Source organism: Echeneis naucrates, chromosome 19 (genome assembly GCF_900963305.1).
Source record: "Echeneis naucrates chromosome 19, fEcheNa1.1, whole genome shotgun sequence".
NCBI classification, from domain to species: Eukaryota; Metazoa; Chordata; class Actinopteri; order Carangiformes; family Echeneidae; genus Echeneis; species Echeneis naucrates.
Window position 1 is genome coordinate 8,573,201 of NC_042529.1, and position 12,400 is coordinate 8,585,600.

The 12,400-nt window shown below is 40.9% G+C and overlaps 1 protein-coding gene across 1 annotated transcript in view; it reads right to left on the bottom strand.

Moving 5' to 3' along the window:
• Positions 1-12,400, bottom strand: part of LOC115060456 (uncharacterized) — a 31,555-nt gene that overhangs the window by 4,170 nt on the left and 14,985 nt on the right. The window contains exons 27-37 of the mRNA XM_029528382.1: positions 6,226-6,249; positions 5,764-5,879; positions 4,488-4,766; positions 4,261-4,398; positions 4,014-4,179; positions 3,327-3,727; positions 2,652-3,228; positions 1,980-2,563; positions 1,255-1,795; positions 561-1,159; positions 62-216 (exon numbers count right to left, since the gene is read on the bottom strand). Coding sequence (XP_029384242.1) covers positions 62-216; positions 561-1,159; positions 1,255-1,795; positions 1,980-2,563; positions 2,652-3,228; positions 3,327-3,727; positions 4,014-4,179; positions 4,261-4,398; positions 4,488-4,766; positions 5,764-5,879; positions 6,226-6,249 — 3,580 coding nt within the window. The remainder of the gene's footprint in view (positions 1-61; positions 217-560; positions 1,160-1,254; positions 1,796-1,979; positions 2,564-2,651; positions 3,229-3,326; positions 3,728-4,013; positions 4,180-4,260; positions 4,399-4,487; positions 4,767-5,763; positions 5,880-6,225; positions 6,250-12,400) is intronic.

A 12,400-nucleotide genomic window follows, 5' to 3' on the forward strand; every position in this document is an offset into this window, starting at 1 on the left:
AAGGCTTAGCCCAGCTTCCCTGTGGGCTGGTGCACTAAATATGTGAGCAATTAAAACATACCTGTAATGTGATGGCACAGAGATGGACACTACACTTGACCCATCGTACATCACTCTGAGGCCAAAATCAGCTTCGATGAAAGTTTGATGTCCACTTGCAAAGATCGACACATTTCTGCTCAGGACAACTGGTACATTTGCTGTGATTCCATTTATCTAAACCATGAAAAAATTAAATCAGAGAAACAAGAACATTTTACATTTACATTTGTGGATGAAGCCAAAGTTGAAAGATTAGCACTTAACAAATGTAATTCCAATATATTGGCTGATAAAAAAGATCAGCTTATTAAAACAATCCCTTAAAATTGGTTGTGAAAGATGAAATCATTTGTGGGTTTCTGTAAGATCAGTTTGGAGGTTCAGAGGGCAGGTCCCCTGTCGTCATCGTGTCAGGACCTGACTTTGATTAGTTTCTGTCTAATCACACATCACACATGCCGGTTTAAGGAAAGCACTATGCTCACTCACCAGAAAAAGATGTATATAGCTCAACTCACCTCTACCATGCCTCTTCTGCCTCTGGTCATACGGAATTGGTAATCCGACACATTCACAAACACCTCTGCTGTGACTGAGACTGGTAAGCCAAACCAGGGCTCGTTCTTAGCCTCAACTGAAAAGTTGGGGAGTCCACTTGTGTCATTACACAGAGTTGCCAGAACATAGCGACATGTTCCCTGGAAGTCATAGGCCTTTTGGTCAAATGTGAGGTAGTGAGGGTCTCCGGAGGCAGAGCAGGTGCCGTGAGGGTTAGGATGGCAGCCAAACTCCCCCCTCACCACACGGCAGGACTCTTGGGGACCACAGGAGCTGGGAGCACAGTGGACTGCCCCAGTCGTGCCATTACAGCTGCAGAAACTCTGACATTCATCCCCGTCCCAGAACTGTTCACCTGCCTGCCGATAATGTCCTTCATGGTAGCATCCACAAGATGTTGGTGGCACACATTGGTTGCCGCTGAGGACAAAGCCATCATCACACTGGCACCCTTCCTGACACAGAGTCCCACAGGAGAAGGGAGCAGAGAGGCTGGGGCAGGCGAAGGGACAGGTGCTTCCACAGAGCTCATAGTGGCTGTTCAGAGGGCAGGTTTGCTCTAAAGAACAAACAGGTTAACACAAATAAGTCATTACTGACTTTATACCATATGAAAACTTCCAAAGTTAACTTTGGAGAAGAGGAAGTTCTTACCACAGCCAGTTACATTCCTCCAGTGCTCCAGGGTGACACCCTTTTGCTGACACATTAGTGCATAACCTTGTAGCTGCTCACAGAGAGCTGATGCTGAATGGCCAGAGAATCTAATGGCCTCTCTGCATATGTTAACATGTCGCTGTGGGTCCACCACGGCCCAACACTGGGTAAAAGGGCTGTCTGGTGAGGCAATGATGTCACACCTGCTTGAATTGTAATTTGATGTAGGACTTGGATTCACACACTGTGCATTGATAGGGCCCTCTCGCCAACTGTCTCCGAAGGCCAAAGAGCTGTTGACCAGCATGCCATTGGGTGTGCGGAAGTCATCGTTTGAGTCACCATTGAAGTTACCACAGAGTCCACCCAATGAACCATTGTAGATACCAGGTGCAGTGATTCGTACAAAGTCAGGGCTTACTGTCTGCACGGACACACCGAAGGCTGTCTGGAGGATGATGCTGTGAATGCTGCTGTGGTAGACTTGGATCTGATTGGATGCTGATCTGAATGGTAGTCTGATCAGCTGACCGTCGACCTGAAGGACCATTTAAACAGCTAGTGTCAGGTTTTCTGTGAGACCTTTAAGGTTTTCAACTTGCACAAAAAAGTAAATGAAACAATTATTTGTTGTTATTTTATTTGAGTGCATTGAAAATTTGAATTTTCCACACTTTTTTGTCACATTTGTCTTCCTTTTAAAGTGTGTTTTAGTTGCTTACCTGAACAACACTGTTGTCTGCCATATTAATGGTGACTTGTGTTCCCAATGCCTCGAACTTCAGCAACCTGGCAAAATCGTGTTGGCCTCTGGGCACTTTTTCTGCTGTCACCAAAAAGTGGGGGTGATCAGAAAATCCCATCACTCTGGCAAGAGTCAAACGACATGCCCCAGGATAGTGATATGTCAGTCCATCAAACATATGATAAGACCCCGAGCCCTTCAGCCAGCATGTGCCATAGCTGTTTGGTCTGCATCCTCTTTCTCCATCCTCCACCCTGCATGACTCCAGTGGACCACAGCTGTGTGATCGACAGGTCATGGAGCCATGACTGCAGCTGCAACGTCGTCCACAGTCTTCGTCCGGTATGACAGTTGCCCCAGAGCGGTAGTAACGGCCCTCAAAGCTGCAGCCACATTCAGAGAGAGGGACACAGACCCCACCACTGAGGACGTAGCCTGCATTACAGACACAGCTCTCCTGGGCAGGAAGAGGGCAGGTTTGGGTGGAGTTTGGATTGACACAGGTAGCTGGGCATCCTGAGCCCTGAGACTCAAAGTGGCTGTTGGCTGGGCATTGGATTTCTACACAAGAACAAAAGCATTGATTATGGAATGAAGGACAGTCTGAAATTATTTTGTGTTAATAGTGTTAAATTACTGACAGACTTACCACAAAGGCCTGGACTCCTCCAATTTGGTAGCTGGACCCCATTTTCCTGACACTGTGTTGCATAAACATTGAGGGCCTGACACAGAACAGGTTGGTGTCCTCCTGCTACGCACAGATCAAACACACAACTCTCTACAAAGGGTTGTGGGTTGAGTTGCATATGGCAAACAGCAAAAGGTCCAGAAGGGCTTTGGAGAATTCCACAATGTCCAGTATCTCCGAATAAAGCTGTCTCATTGTCAGTGCAGCCAGCACAGGCAAGACCTGAACACTGTGCGTCACATCCAGGATCATCATCCCCTGATACCTTCCAACTGTTGGCAAAAGTCACATCAGAGCTCACAACTTCGCCTTGTGGAGTTTGAAAGTCATCTGCACCTCGGCTGTTAAAGTTTCCACACAGGCCACATGTGGCATTCTGGTATGTGGAGGGCAAACTGATCCTGACATAATAATTTGTGTGATAAGAGACCACCAAGCCAAAGTTGGTGCTGATGGTCACAGAGAAACCTGACTCATAAATCTGGATGCTGCCGTTGTTCAGGGAGATTGGAGTGGCAGCAAAGTTTCCATTAACCTGTCAGCATAGAAGCAGGCAATGAATATGAATCACATATCATTTTTACATGACAGACTAAAAACTTATTGTGAGTAGATGAAGCTCTTATTGTTTACCTTAGCCTCACCACGCCGTCCTCTGACAAGCTCAATGGTTTCATTATGGACGTACACTTTGACCAATCCTGTCCAGGAAACACGAGTGCTCCCTATGTGCTCGTTCTTGCCCTCTACTCGAAAGTAGGGCAGATCTTGGCGACATTGTTCTGACAGAATGTAAGTGCAAGTGCCCTGAAAGCTAAACCGAGCGCCGTCGAAGGTACGATAATGTGGATCACCACTTATGGTGCAGCTGTGTCTTGGCACGTTCTGGCAGGAGTGGTGAAAGGAAGATGGTCGGCAGACTTGGGCAAAGGAGCAAGGTTGGCGGACACACTGCAGACCCTGTGAGGTGCAGGTGCACTTCTCTGCACAGGTACTGTCCCTCCAGAATGAGTCTCCCAGCTGCACAGGATCACCTTTCATCAGAATAAAAAGAAATTCTCTTTCAAAGCCTTTTACTTTAACACATTCATTCCTAAAAATAATGAACAAAAGACAAGTAGAAGAAAGCTCCCAGGCTGTGTTCCACCAGGGCTGAGCATCTTTATGGTCAGGGTCTAGATCTTTTGGAGCTTTGACAGGCGATAATCCATTGTATTTGGATAGCACCACTTTTAATTGATTTGATGTATGAATTATTGATCATAAGCTCATTTTAATGCAAAACAATATTTGTACTGATCACCCTGTTTCTGGTCTCACCTCTGAAAGTGCAGCCTCTTGATCCATGGTCAGTACGGAAGGCCCAGCGGCCAGTAACATTGACATTGCTGCTAAAGCGGATAACTGAGTTTGTTCCTGATGCTTGAGAGGAGAATGATCCTGGGATGGTGAAATGATTAGTAGAGTTTTCTGTGTCATATCCAGCCTGGAAAAAAAGGTCATAGAAATATAATGAAGAATGATACCATATTTTTTTCTTTGAATTCCAATACTGCATAACCAAAACTTTAAAACTCTTCTTACACTTTAGTGCTGTGTAGGCTCTCACCTGTACACTATGATTTGTAGCAGCTATCGGCCCGTAGTTCATCAGTACAAATGAGTACTGGCCCCCAGAAATCAAGACTGCCTGGGCTGTCGTTTGCTGAAAAAATGCATTTGTGGTGTTTATTTTAAAGGTAAAAGCACATATGCTCAAATATGTACTTTCCAATTGAGAACAAAGTGACTTACTGTGCCTGTGGTTGGATAGTAGGCCACCTGATACCAACTTGCAACAAAAACCCAGCTGGCTGTAAACTGCAGTCCTGGGAAATACGTATTAATGTCCCGTGTAGCTTGTTGAAGCACGCTGCCGCTGGTGTATTGGTTGTATAAGACGTAACCATTTCCTCTGTTGTCCAGATCTGTCCAGAATGGAGCAATGATGTCTCTGTTTCCATGTATTGGAAACCGTACCGGGGCGAAGCGAGACCATGGTCCATCAAAGGTCAGATGTCCATTGTGGTTCACCTGGGAATACATAAACCAGTTACTGAACAGGACCAAGTAGAAGATGACTGCAGTCCATGATAATGAATGTAATCATTATTATGGCTATAAATGACTACAGTACCCCTTCAATATTAAATCATTTAGTTTCAGTTCAATTTTATGATCAAGATTAAAGATACTTTCTTTGTTGAAGTGCCTGTAAGCCGACAGTACAACTATGTATTTTTCTCTGATTAACGAGCCACTAGATGGTGGCGGTGGAATGTAACGTTACCCGTCCATTTTTTCACTCAATGCAAACTAACACTCACTCATCTTTTCAAATATTCAGTTACAAAGCTATTAGCAAACTAAGTCAACGTTACAAAGTTGATGCTAAGCTAAACATGTTTGCTAACCGTCTATTTGCGCTAATGTGACTTTACTTAGTTACCGATCCGGGTCAGTTCTCAGGTGCCTGATAAAATTTGAAGTAGTTGATCCATTTTCCTAATTCCGGTACCACAGACTTTGTAGTCTTCGCTTCTTTTGTTGTTCTTTTGTTGCCATCTTTTTTGAAGTTTTTATAACCAAACGTAGTTATAAAAAGTAGCGTTACAGAAGCAGCTGCACGTGTGCCGGTCGTCATAGTTACCGTCGTCTGAGGTACGAGTGCATGAGGCGCGCACCCGATGCCTTATATGGTTATTATGGTTATAAAAAGGAGGTCGTGACGTTAAGCTCGTCAGGAGTTTCAAAGTTTCCTCAATTTTAATATCCCAGAAAAAGATGGAAAAGAAAACATGATGATTGCTCAAGAATGCCAAAACACGAGTCCGAGTCAAGTCCTTGATAATGAATGTAATCATTATTATGGCTATAAATGATTACAGTACCCCTTCAAAATTAAATCATTTAGTTTCAGTTGAATTTTATGATCAAGATTAAATTTACTTTCTCTGATGAAGTGATTTGAAAACTGATGGATGTGAATGTGTTGTGGATGTTGTAGTCTGGTCAAACTGTTTTTACATACGTAAATCTGTGTATGTGGGTGTCCAAAGTAAACAAAAGGCCTCTGCAGGGCAATCAATGGAGAACTTCCATCATCAATCCTTTGGCTCAATATACCCGAAACTGGATAGAGGGGTACTGGAAAGAACAAAAGATGTTATAGATAAAAATTGATTTATTTTAAAGAAGGCATGGTAGCTTCTGTCAGTCTGTCCCAAAGCTTCTCTGGCACTGGATGTATATTGTAAGTGAATATTTGTAATGTCAGTTTACTGTAATCTGTTTTTTTTCCCCAGAAGTGGATGGTGTTCTTCAAAATTTTAAATTTTAAGATGTAACAATAAACAAATTTGGAATTTTACTAGACACAAAGTGCTGCAACACATACAGCATAACTGATACGCCGCACTGATTTTGATAAGATTGTATAAGTGGCCTGTGAGTGACCTTGAACAAATAAAAAACTAAGAGGTTGTCAACTTACCCGGAGTTGGGAAACTTCTGATAGCTGTGTAAGAAAGTTCGTAAATAGAAACGGACAAAATCAGGGATTTATAGCATCAATAAAAAATATATATATTATTGAAATTAAATGAAATTCAGTTGGAATTAATTTCCTTAACATTCTCAGGTTGTCATGGCAAATTGAACAATCATAAACTAAGAGGTTATCAAAGCATCAAAAACAGAAAACTAGGGGAACATATCAACTGGAACCAGAGGGGGCAGTGAAACACTGCTGCATCAACAGCCACATTTTTGGCCCACAGTCAAGGAAGTAAATACTTCCAAAATTAAACTGTGACGACTCCCAAACCACACTGAACTACGTCAATGCTGAGAAAATTCTAGTAGAAGATGTACAAGGGCAATTATCATCAGAGACTTTATGTACAACACTGCACATTATGCTTACAATTACTTTATGTCAAAGTATATACATGTATATACTGTAGATATGCTTAAAACAGTAGCCCATGATTTTAAAATTGACTTGAGACAACATGCCGCTACTATATCCAACACGTGAAATCCTTGTAAAATAACTAACTGCGTTTTTATTGTTGCCATGATTATGTGAAGAGAATTAGTAAGCAAAACAAAAGAAATTATCAAAGCATCAACTTACTTTCATTCTGAGCAGTCGCTGTCCCTGTGTAAGCAAGGTCAAGGTCATAAATGTTAGTGGAGAATTTTCTGAGAAGTTCATGTCAGTGTCAGTGTGTGAATTCATGTAAATACATTAATGGATATGAAATGGAATTAAAGCAATTTTTTAAAATACGTACCTACAAACACCAGAAACAGTAACAGCACCATCTTGAAAAATCCACTTGCTTCTGCTGATCAGATATCATAAATTAAATGATTAATTAAATGATTCAAAAATTTTCAAAATAAACAAACAGAAACAACATCTTTACAGCAAACACAGAGCACATACCCCACTAAGAATAAGGAATCCTGAAATAATACTAAGAATTTGCCGTAAAGTATTCAAATGTGCACCAAAAGCAAATCATTTAGTACTTTTTCAATAGTTTTTACCAATATTCAGTTGCAGTTTGGAAATGATGTTTGGCATAGTAATGAAAGAATGGATTACCTTGTTGCATTGGCAGTGATGCATTTGTTCTCTGATTGCTCGCTCATGTGAACCTTTTATGTACAGCCACCTGCTGGCAGAACCCCGTCATCGTGTCGCCTGACATTACGTACTGAGCCAAATATTCCACTGTTCACAACAAATAATGCAACAAGTGTCAGATCTAACTTTACCGGGCTTTGAGTTTATTTCATTTCTTTGTCTGCACTTGTCCTCATAGTTTAACACCACAGGGTGTGTCAACTTTTTATGAGATAGATACACTTATATGTGTATGAACCTCATTTGTTCAATATGATGGTGATAATTTTGTGATAATAATCCATGGGGTTTGTGTGTGTGTGTGTGTGTACACAATGGTTTTGTCACTAAAGCCACTATTAAATACAAGACCCCTAGTTAAACCCTAGTTAACCTCAACATGTTCTCCATTCCTCTGTGGCTCCTGTTTGTGAAAGATATACTGTGTTCATCCAGAGTTTAGACATTCAGATGATTATTTCGATCACTATTAGCTTCTGTACTGTGACAGCAACTCCTACTGTGAGTTACTAGGCTGATCAAATCAAGATCTTAATCTTGAATGTATTAAGTCTGCCAAAGAGTTTCTTTTCTTTCATATTTGTCAATTTTTCAGCAGAATTATGCAAAAGGGCTGTATTGATTTCAGTATCAGTATTTGGGTGGATGAGGCATGAGCCAGTTACTCTGAAGTCAAAGCTGTTATTCCCCAGTTATTTCATGAATTCGCCAAAACACTGAAACATAGACAAATTATTCCTGCTGATAACTGATGATAGACAAAGAATTTGGATGTGGACATGTATCACGTTTGTCATCAAACTAAAGCTGATGTCTTGGCTCCAAGGAAATGAACATGAAAATGTGTCAGTTGACAATGACAAAGAATTAAATAAAAGAACATCCGTGGTGTGGTCTAAGAAATAAAGGAGGGGCGCGGCAGCATTATTATGATCTAATGGGTGAGATATGTGGCTGCTTATTGATAGACAGCCAGATACAATTAAAAGGGAAGGTATTGGCTAGCTTCGCCAAGCTAAAGAACGACTCTTAACTGAATACTCACAGTTGAATGAAGATTTAATAATGATAGGGATTCTACTTCATGTCTTCATTTTGCAGTGAAGAAACCGACATGTTCTGCATTTTGCATCTACTGTCCATGTTTCAGTATTTAGCAACAATGAATTTGTCCGTGCTCCATTGTTTGTTGAATTTGGTCATTTTCAGTCTCTCCTTACAGTCTGTGATGAAAAACATTGAGCTAGAAACATTTAGTAACACAACAAATTATTAAATGAGAGATGATTAGGCATAGAAAGTTTAAAGCACATGGTTATCTTTTAAACATACTAGATAAACGCAGATTAAAGTTGTTGGTTTTCATTTAGTGACTGTTCAGTGGAGGCAGGAAAAGCAAGTGTGGGAATGTGGAGCCAGTTTTGCCATTCAAAAAGGTTATTAAGTGAATGAAATAAGGTATACAAACCTGCAGGTGATAGAAGTATTACTTAAATGATTAACAAATGTTCCAAAATAAATAAATAAAACAGATTTGGGCTATATGTTTGCACTAAAGTCGTGGCGTTTAACATCTTAGACCGAATCTCACCCACTTTGGCAGCGTCTTGATTACTGGCTTTGAATCTGCACTGTCTCCTCAGAGGACATGAGCTTCCTTGATGGAAACAACCTGAGCTGCTGTTTCAGGAGACCCGGCATCTCTCACTAGCGATAGCCACTGTTGGGTTCTCGAGTTGTTATCATGACTGGCCGCTCTTGTTAGGTGTAAATGGATGCTTTGAACACAGCCTACCCCAGGATGCAAAGGGACGTTTGTCTTAAGATAAGAGTTGAATATCACACTGGAGTCTCATCCAGACTTTCCCAGTTTACCCTCAGTCCTCGTTTTGGGTTAACTGGTCTGTCTGGCCACCTCCTGTGTCATCCGATGTAATTCATCACCAGGCGTGTCATCAACTGTGCACCTTTCTTCCATTTCAATGTAATCATTTTGCAGATGTCTTTATCCAGAGTCATTCAAGAGTAAGGAGTGACACAGATCAGGTGATAAAATTAAAGTTAAATGGGCCTGATGACCAGATGATGAAAGCTTCTCTCCCAGATAGAGCTCTTTGAGGGTGCCATACCCTGGATGGCTTTTTTTTTTTTTAAACAAATAAACAGCTCAATCTGCACACATGGCGACCTATCTGACAGGCTAGAGTCAAGAGCTGGTCAGATTCATCCTTGGCCAACTTTCTTCTTCCTCACTTCCGTTTCCCATTGTTCCCTTGTCCTTTGAAAATGCGTTTTAAGATTGACACAAACATACCACAGAGAGTTTCTCTTAATTGCCCTAGCATCACTAAAAGCATGAGAACCACACCCTCCCTAATAATGATAATTAGATTAATTGTAATGATACCATTGCATTATCTTCTGCATAACGTTTTGACGTTGTAAACTTGAAGAAATAACAAAACACAAAGAGCCAACACTCCCTCCGCCTGAAAGCTCTAACTATGAGGGAACCCAGCACAGTCAGCTGACCGTAAAAATTGATGTGCAAAGGGTTTTGGTTTCAAGGCAAATACCCCTGAAGCTAGGGCCCAATGCACCGGAGGTTTCATCAGCTCATGTCTCTGTGGGTAAAAGAAAGAGAACGGTCCAGCTGTCTAGAAAAGTGATGTTAACAAAGTTAATATGCATTCCTTGCCAGTCTGTCCCAAAGCATGGGGAAGAGGGGTTTTTAACACAATTTCAGCTCTTTGGCAGGCAAATCATTCTTAATCAGTGATTTTATTGTCAAGCACAAGCTTGACTGACTGAAACTTGGTTAGGACAAGATAACGATGCAGCAGTTCTTATTGAGTCAACCGCTCCGGACTTTAGCAATGTATAACTTTAGTTATACGTTGCTAAAGTCCTTCTGTCAAGCAACATTTGTAACTATTTATAGACCCCCAAAATATAATGCAGAATTTTTTGATGAGTTTACTAACTATTGTCTAGTGTATGGGTTGATTTTGACTGTTGTTTTAGTGGGTGACTTTAACATTCATGTTGATAACTTCAAAGCTGGAAGTGCCAAGGAACCTTTGAACATCCTGAAAACATCGCAAAACAAGGGACATTGTTTGTGCATTTGACCTAATGATTTCTGAAGGTATTAATATTTCTGAGGTTGCGGTAACCCATATTGAAGTAATTAGAAAGCCTTATATTAATTACTCACCATCACCAACCATGCACTCAGCTCAGTTGATGACCTTGTAAATAGTTTCAGTTCCAAAGTTGTGGCTGTTACCAATGCCATTGGAAGGAAAAATACCTTGGAGAAATGCCACACCAGTTAAAGCTCAAAAAAGACTATGCCGACAGGCAGAACGCAGATGGTGCAAAACCAAACTCCAGCTTAATTTTGAGTCTTCACATCTACAACCAGGAATTGAAAAATGCAAGACAATCATTTTTAGACAGACTGACAAAAACCACAGCATCAGCTCCTCCTGAACTGCTGTCCAACAAGTCATGCAACGACTTTGCAGCTTTTTTATCCATCCATCCATCTTCTATCGCTTTTCCGTTTCCGGGTTGCGGGGGGTGCTGGAGCCAATCCCAGTCTGCTTTCTGAAGGTCTTTGCAGCTTTTTTCACACATAAAATATTAAGGATAAGACAGACAAGTATCTGGTTCCCCCTCAGGAAACATGATAATATAGCTTGTGCCATCTTGTTCTCCAACTAATCCAGAACATTTGAACCTTCTAGATTACAGAAATTGTTAAAATCCACAACATACTGCCTAGACACTCTGCCTACAAATATAAAAAAAATATGTAAATCATTACACTGGCTTCCTGTGAGTCAGAGGATAGAGTTTAAAATCTTACTGCTGGTCTACAAAGCACTGAGTGTTTAGGACCAAGATATATACAAGACTTGTTATTTCCATACGAAGCATCCAGACTCCTCAGGTTATCTGGGAGAGGGCTGCTGTGTGTTCCCAGAACCAGAACCAAGCAAAGTGAAGCAGCATTTAGTTACAATGCCCTCTCTGGAACAAACCTCCTGAATACCTGAGGTCAGCTCATTTAAATCAGGCCTGAAAACATTACTGTTTACTGCAGCATTTTAATTCTTAATTATTCAATCTATCTATGAATTTTATTGAGCCTATAATTTATTTATTTTCTCTCCTTCTTGTTATTTAAATGCTCTTTTATTGTCCTTGCATGATGTTTTATTTATCTACACTTATATAATTCTTGGTTTTTCTTTTTAATTGTATGTTTTAAAGCTGCCTTGCCTTGCCTATTATACTGAAACCCTTTCATTGGAAACCATTTATTTACCTTAGTAACAGGAGCTTCCTCACAGACCCAACAGTTTAACAAAGATTATGTTTACAAACAGGTTTGACACATACTTATGTTAATGTTTGGTCAATTGATATAATTGATGTGCATGGTGTCCTCAGAACATAAAGAGGAATGTCAGCGAGGCAGCTCTGTGATCTTTTGTCTTGCTGTGACTATTGACATTGCGAAATTTTTTTTTACCAGAAAAGGGGCCAACCAACACATTTTGGTTTTGATCTGATTTGGAAGGGAAATTTGATCTGCAGAAGGAGAGACAGAGGGAGATGCTTTGAAAGCAGCCACTCTCCCGAGGAAACTTCAGTCCTCGTGTTTTGGGCTGACATCTCAGCATTGATCTGCTTGAACTCAGTAGATTATTCTCCATCTCAGTTGCAGTGTTCCCACAGCCAGTGAGAGGAGCTTTGGTGCCATCAGCAGCTAAAACGGTGCATGAAAAAGTGACTTCAGAATAAAGGAACATCGCATCAAGTCATCAGCTGGCCACTATGAAGTTTATCACTCTGGATGAAGCAATATATGCAGTTCATGTTTATAAAGCAAGACCTGAGAGCTTAAGTTTCTTACTTCACTGAGTTTTCTGGAAGCGACAGTTAATTTCAGTTTGAAAACACTTACCATCGGCTGAAACAGAGCTTCACCTTGGTAGAA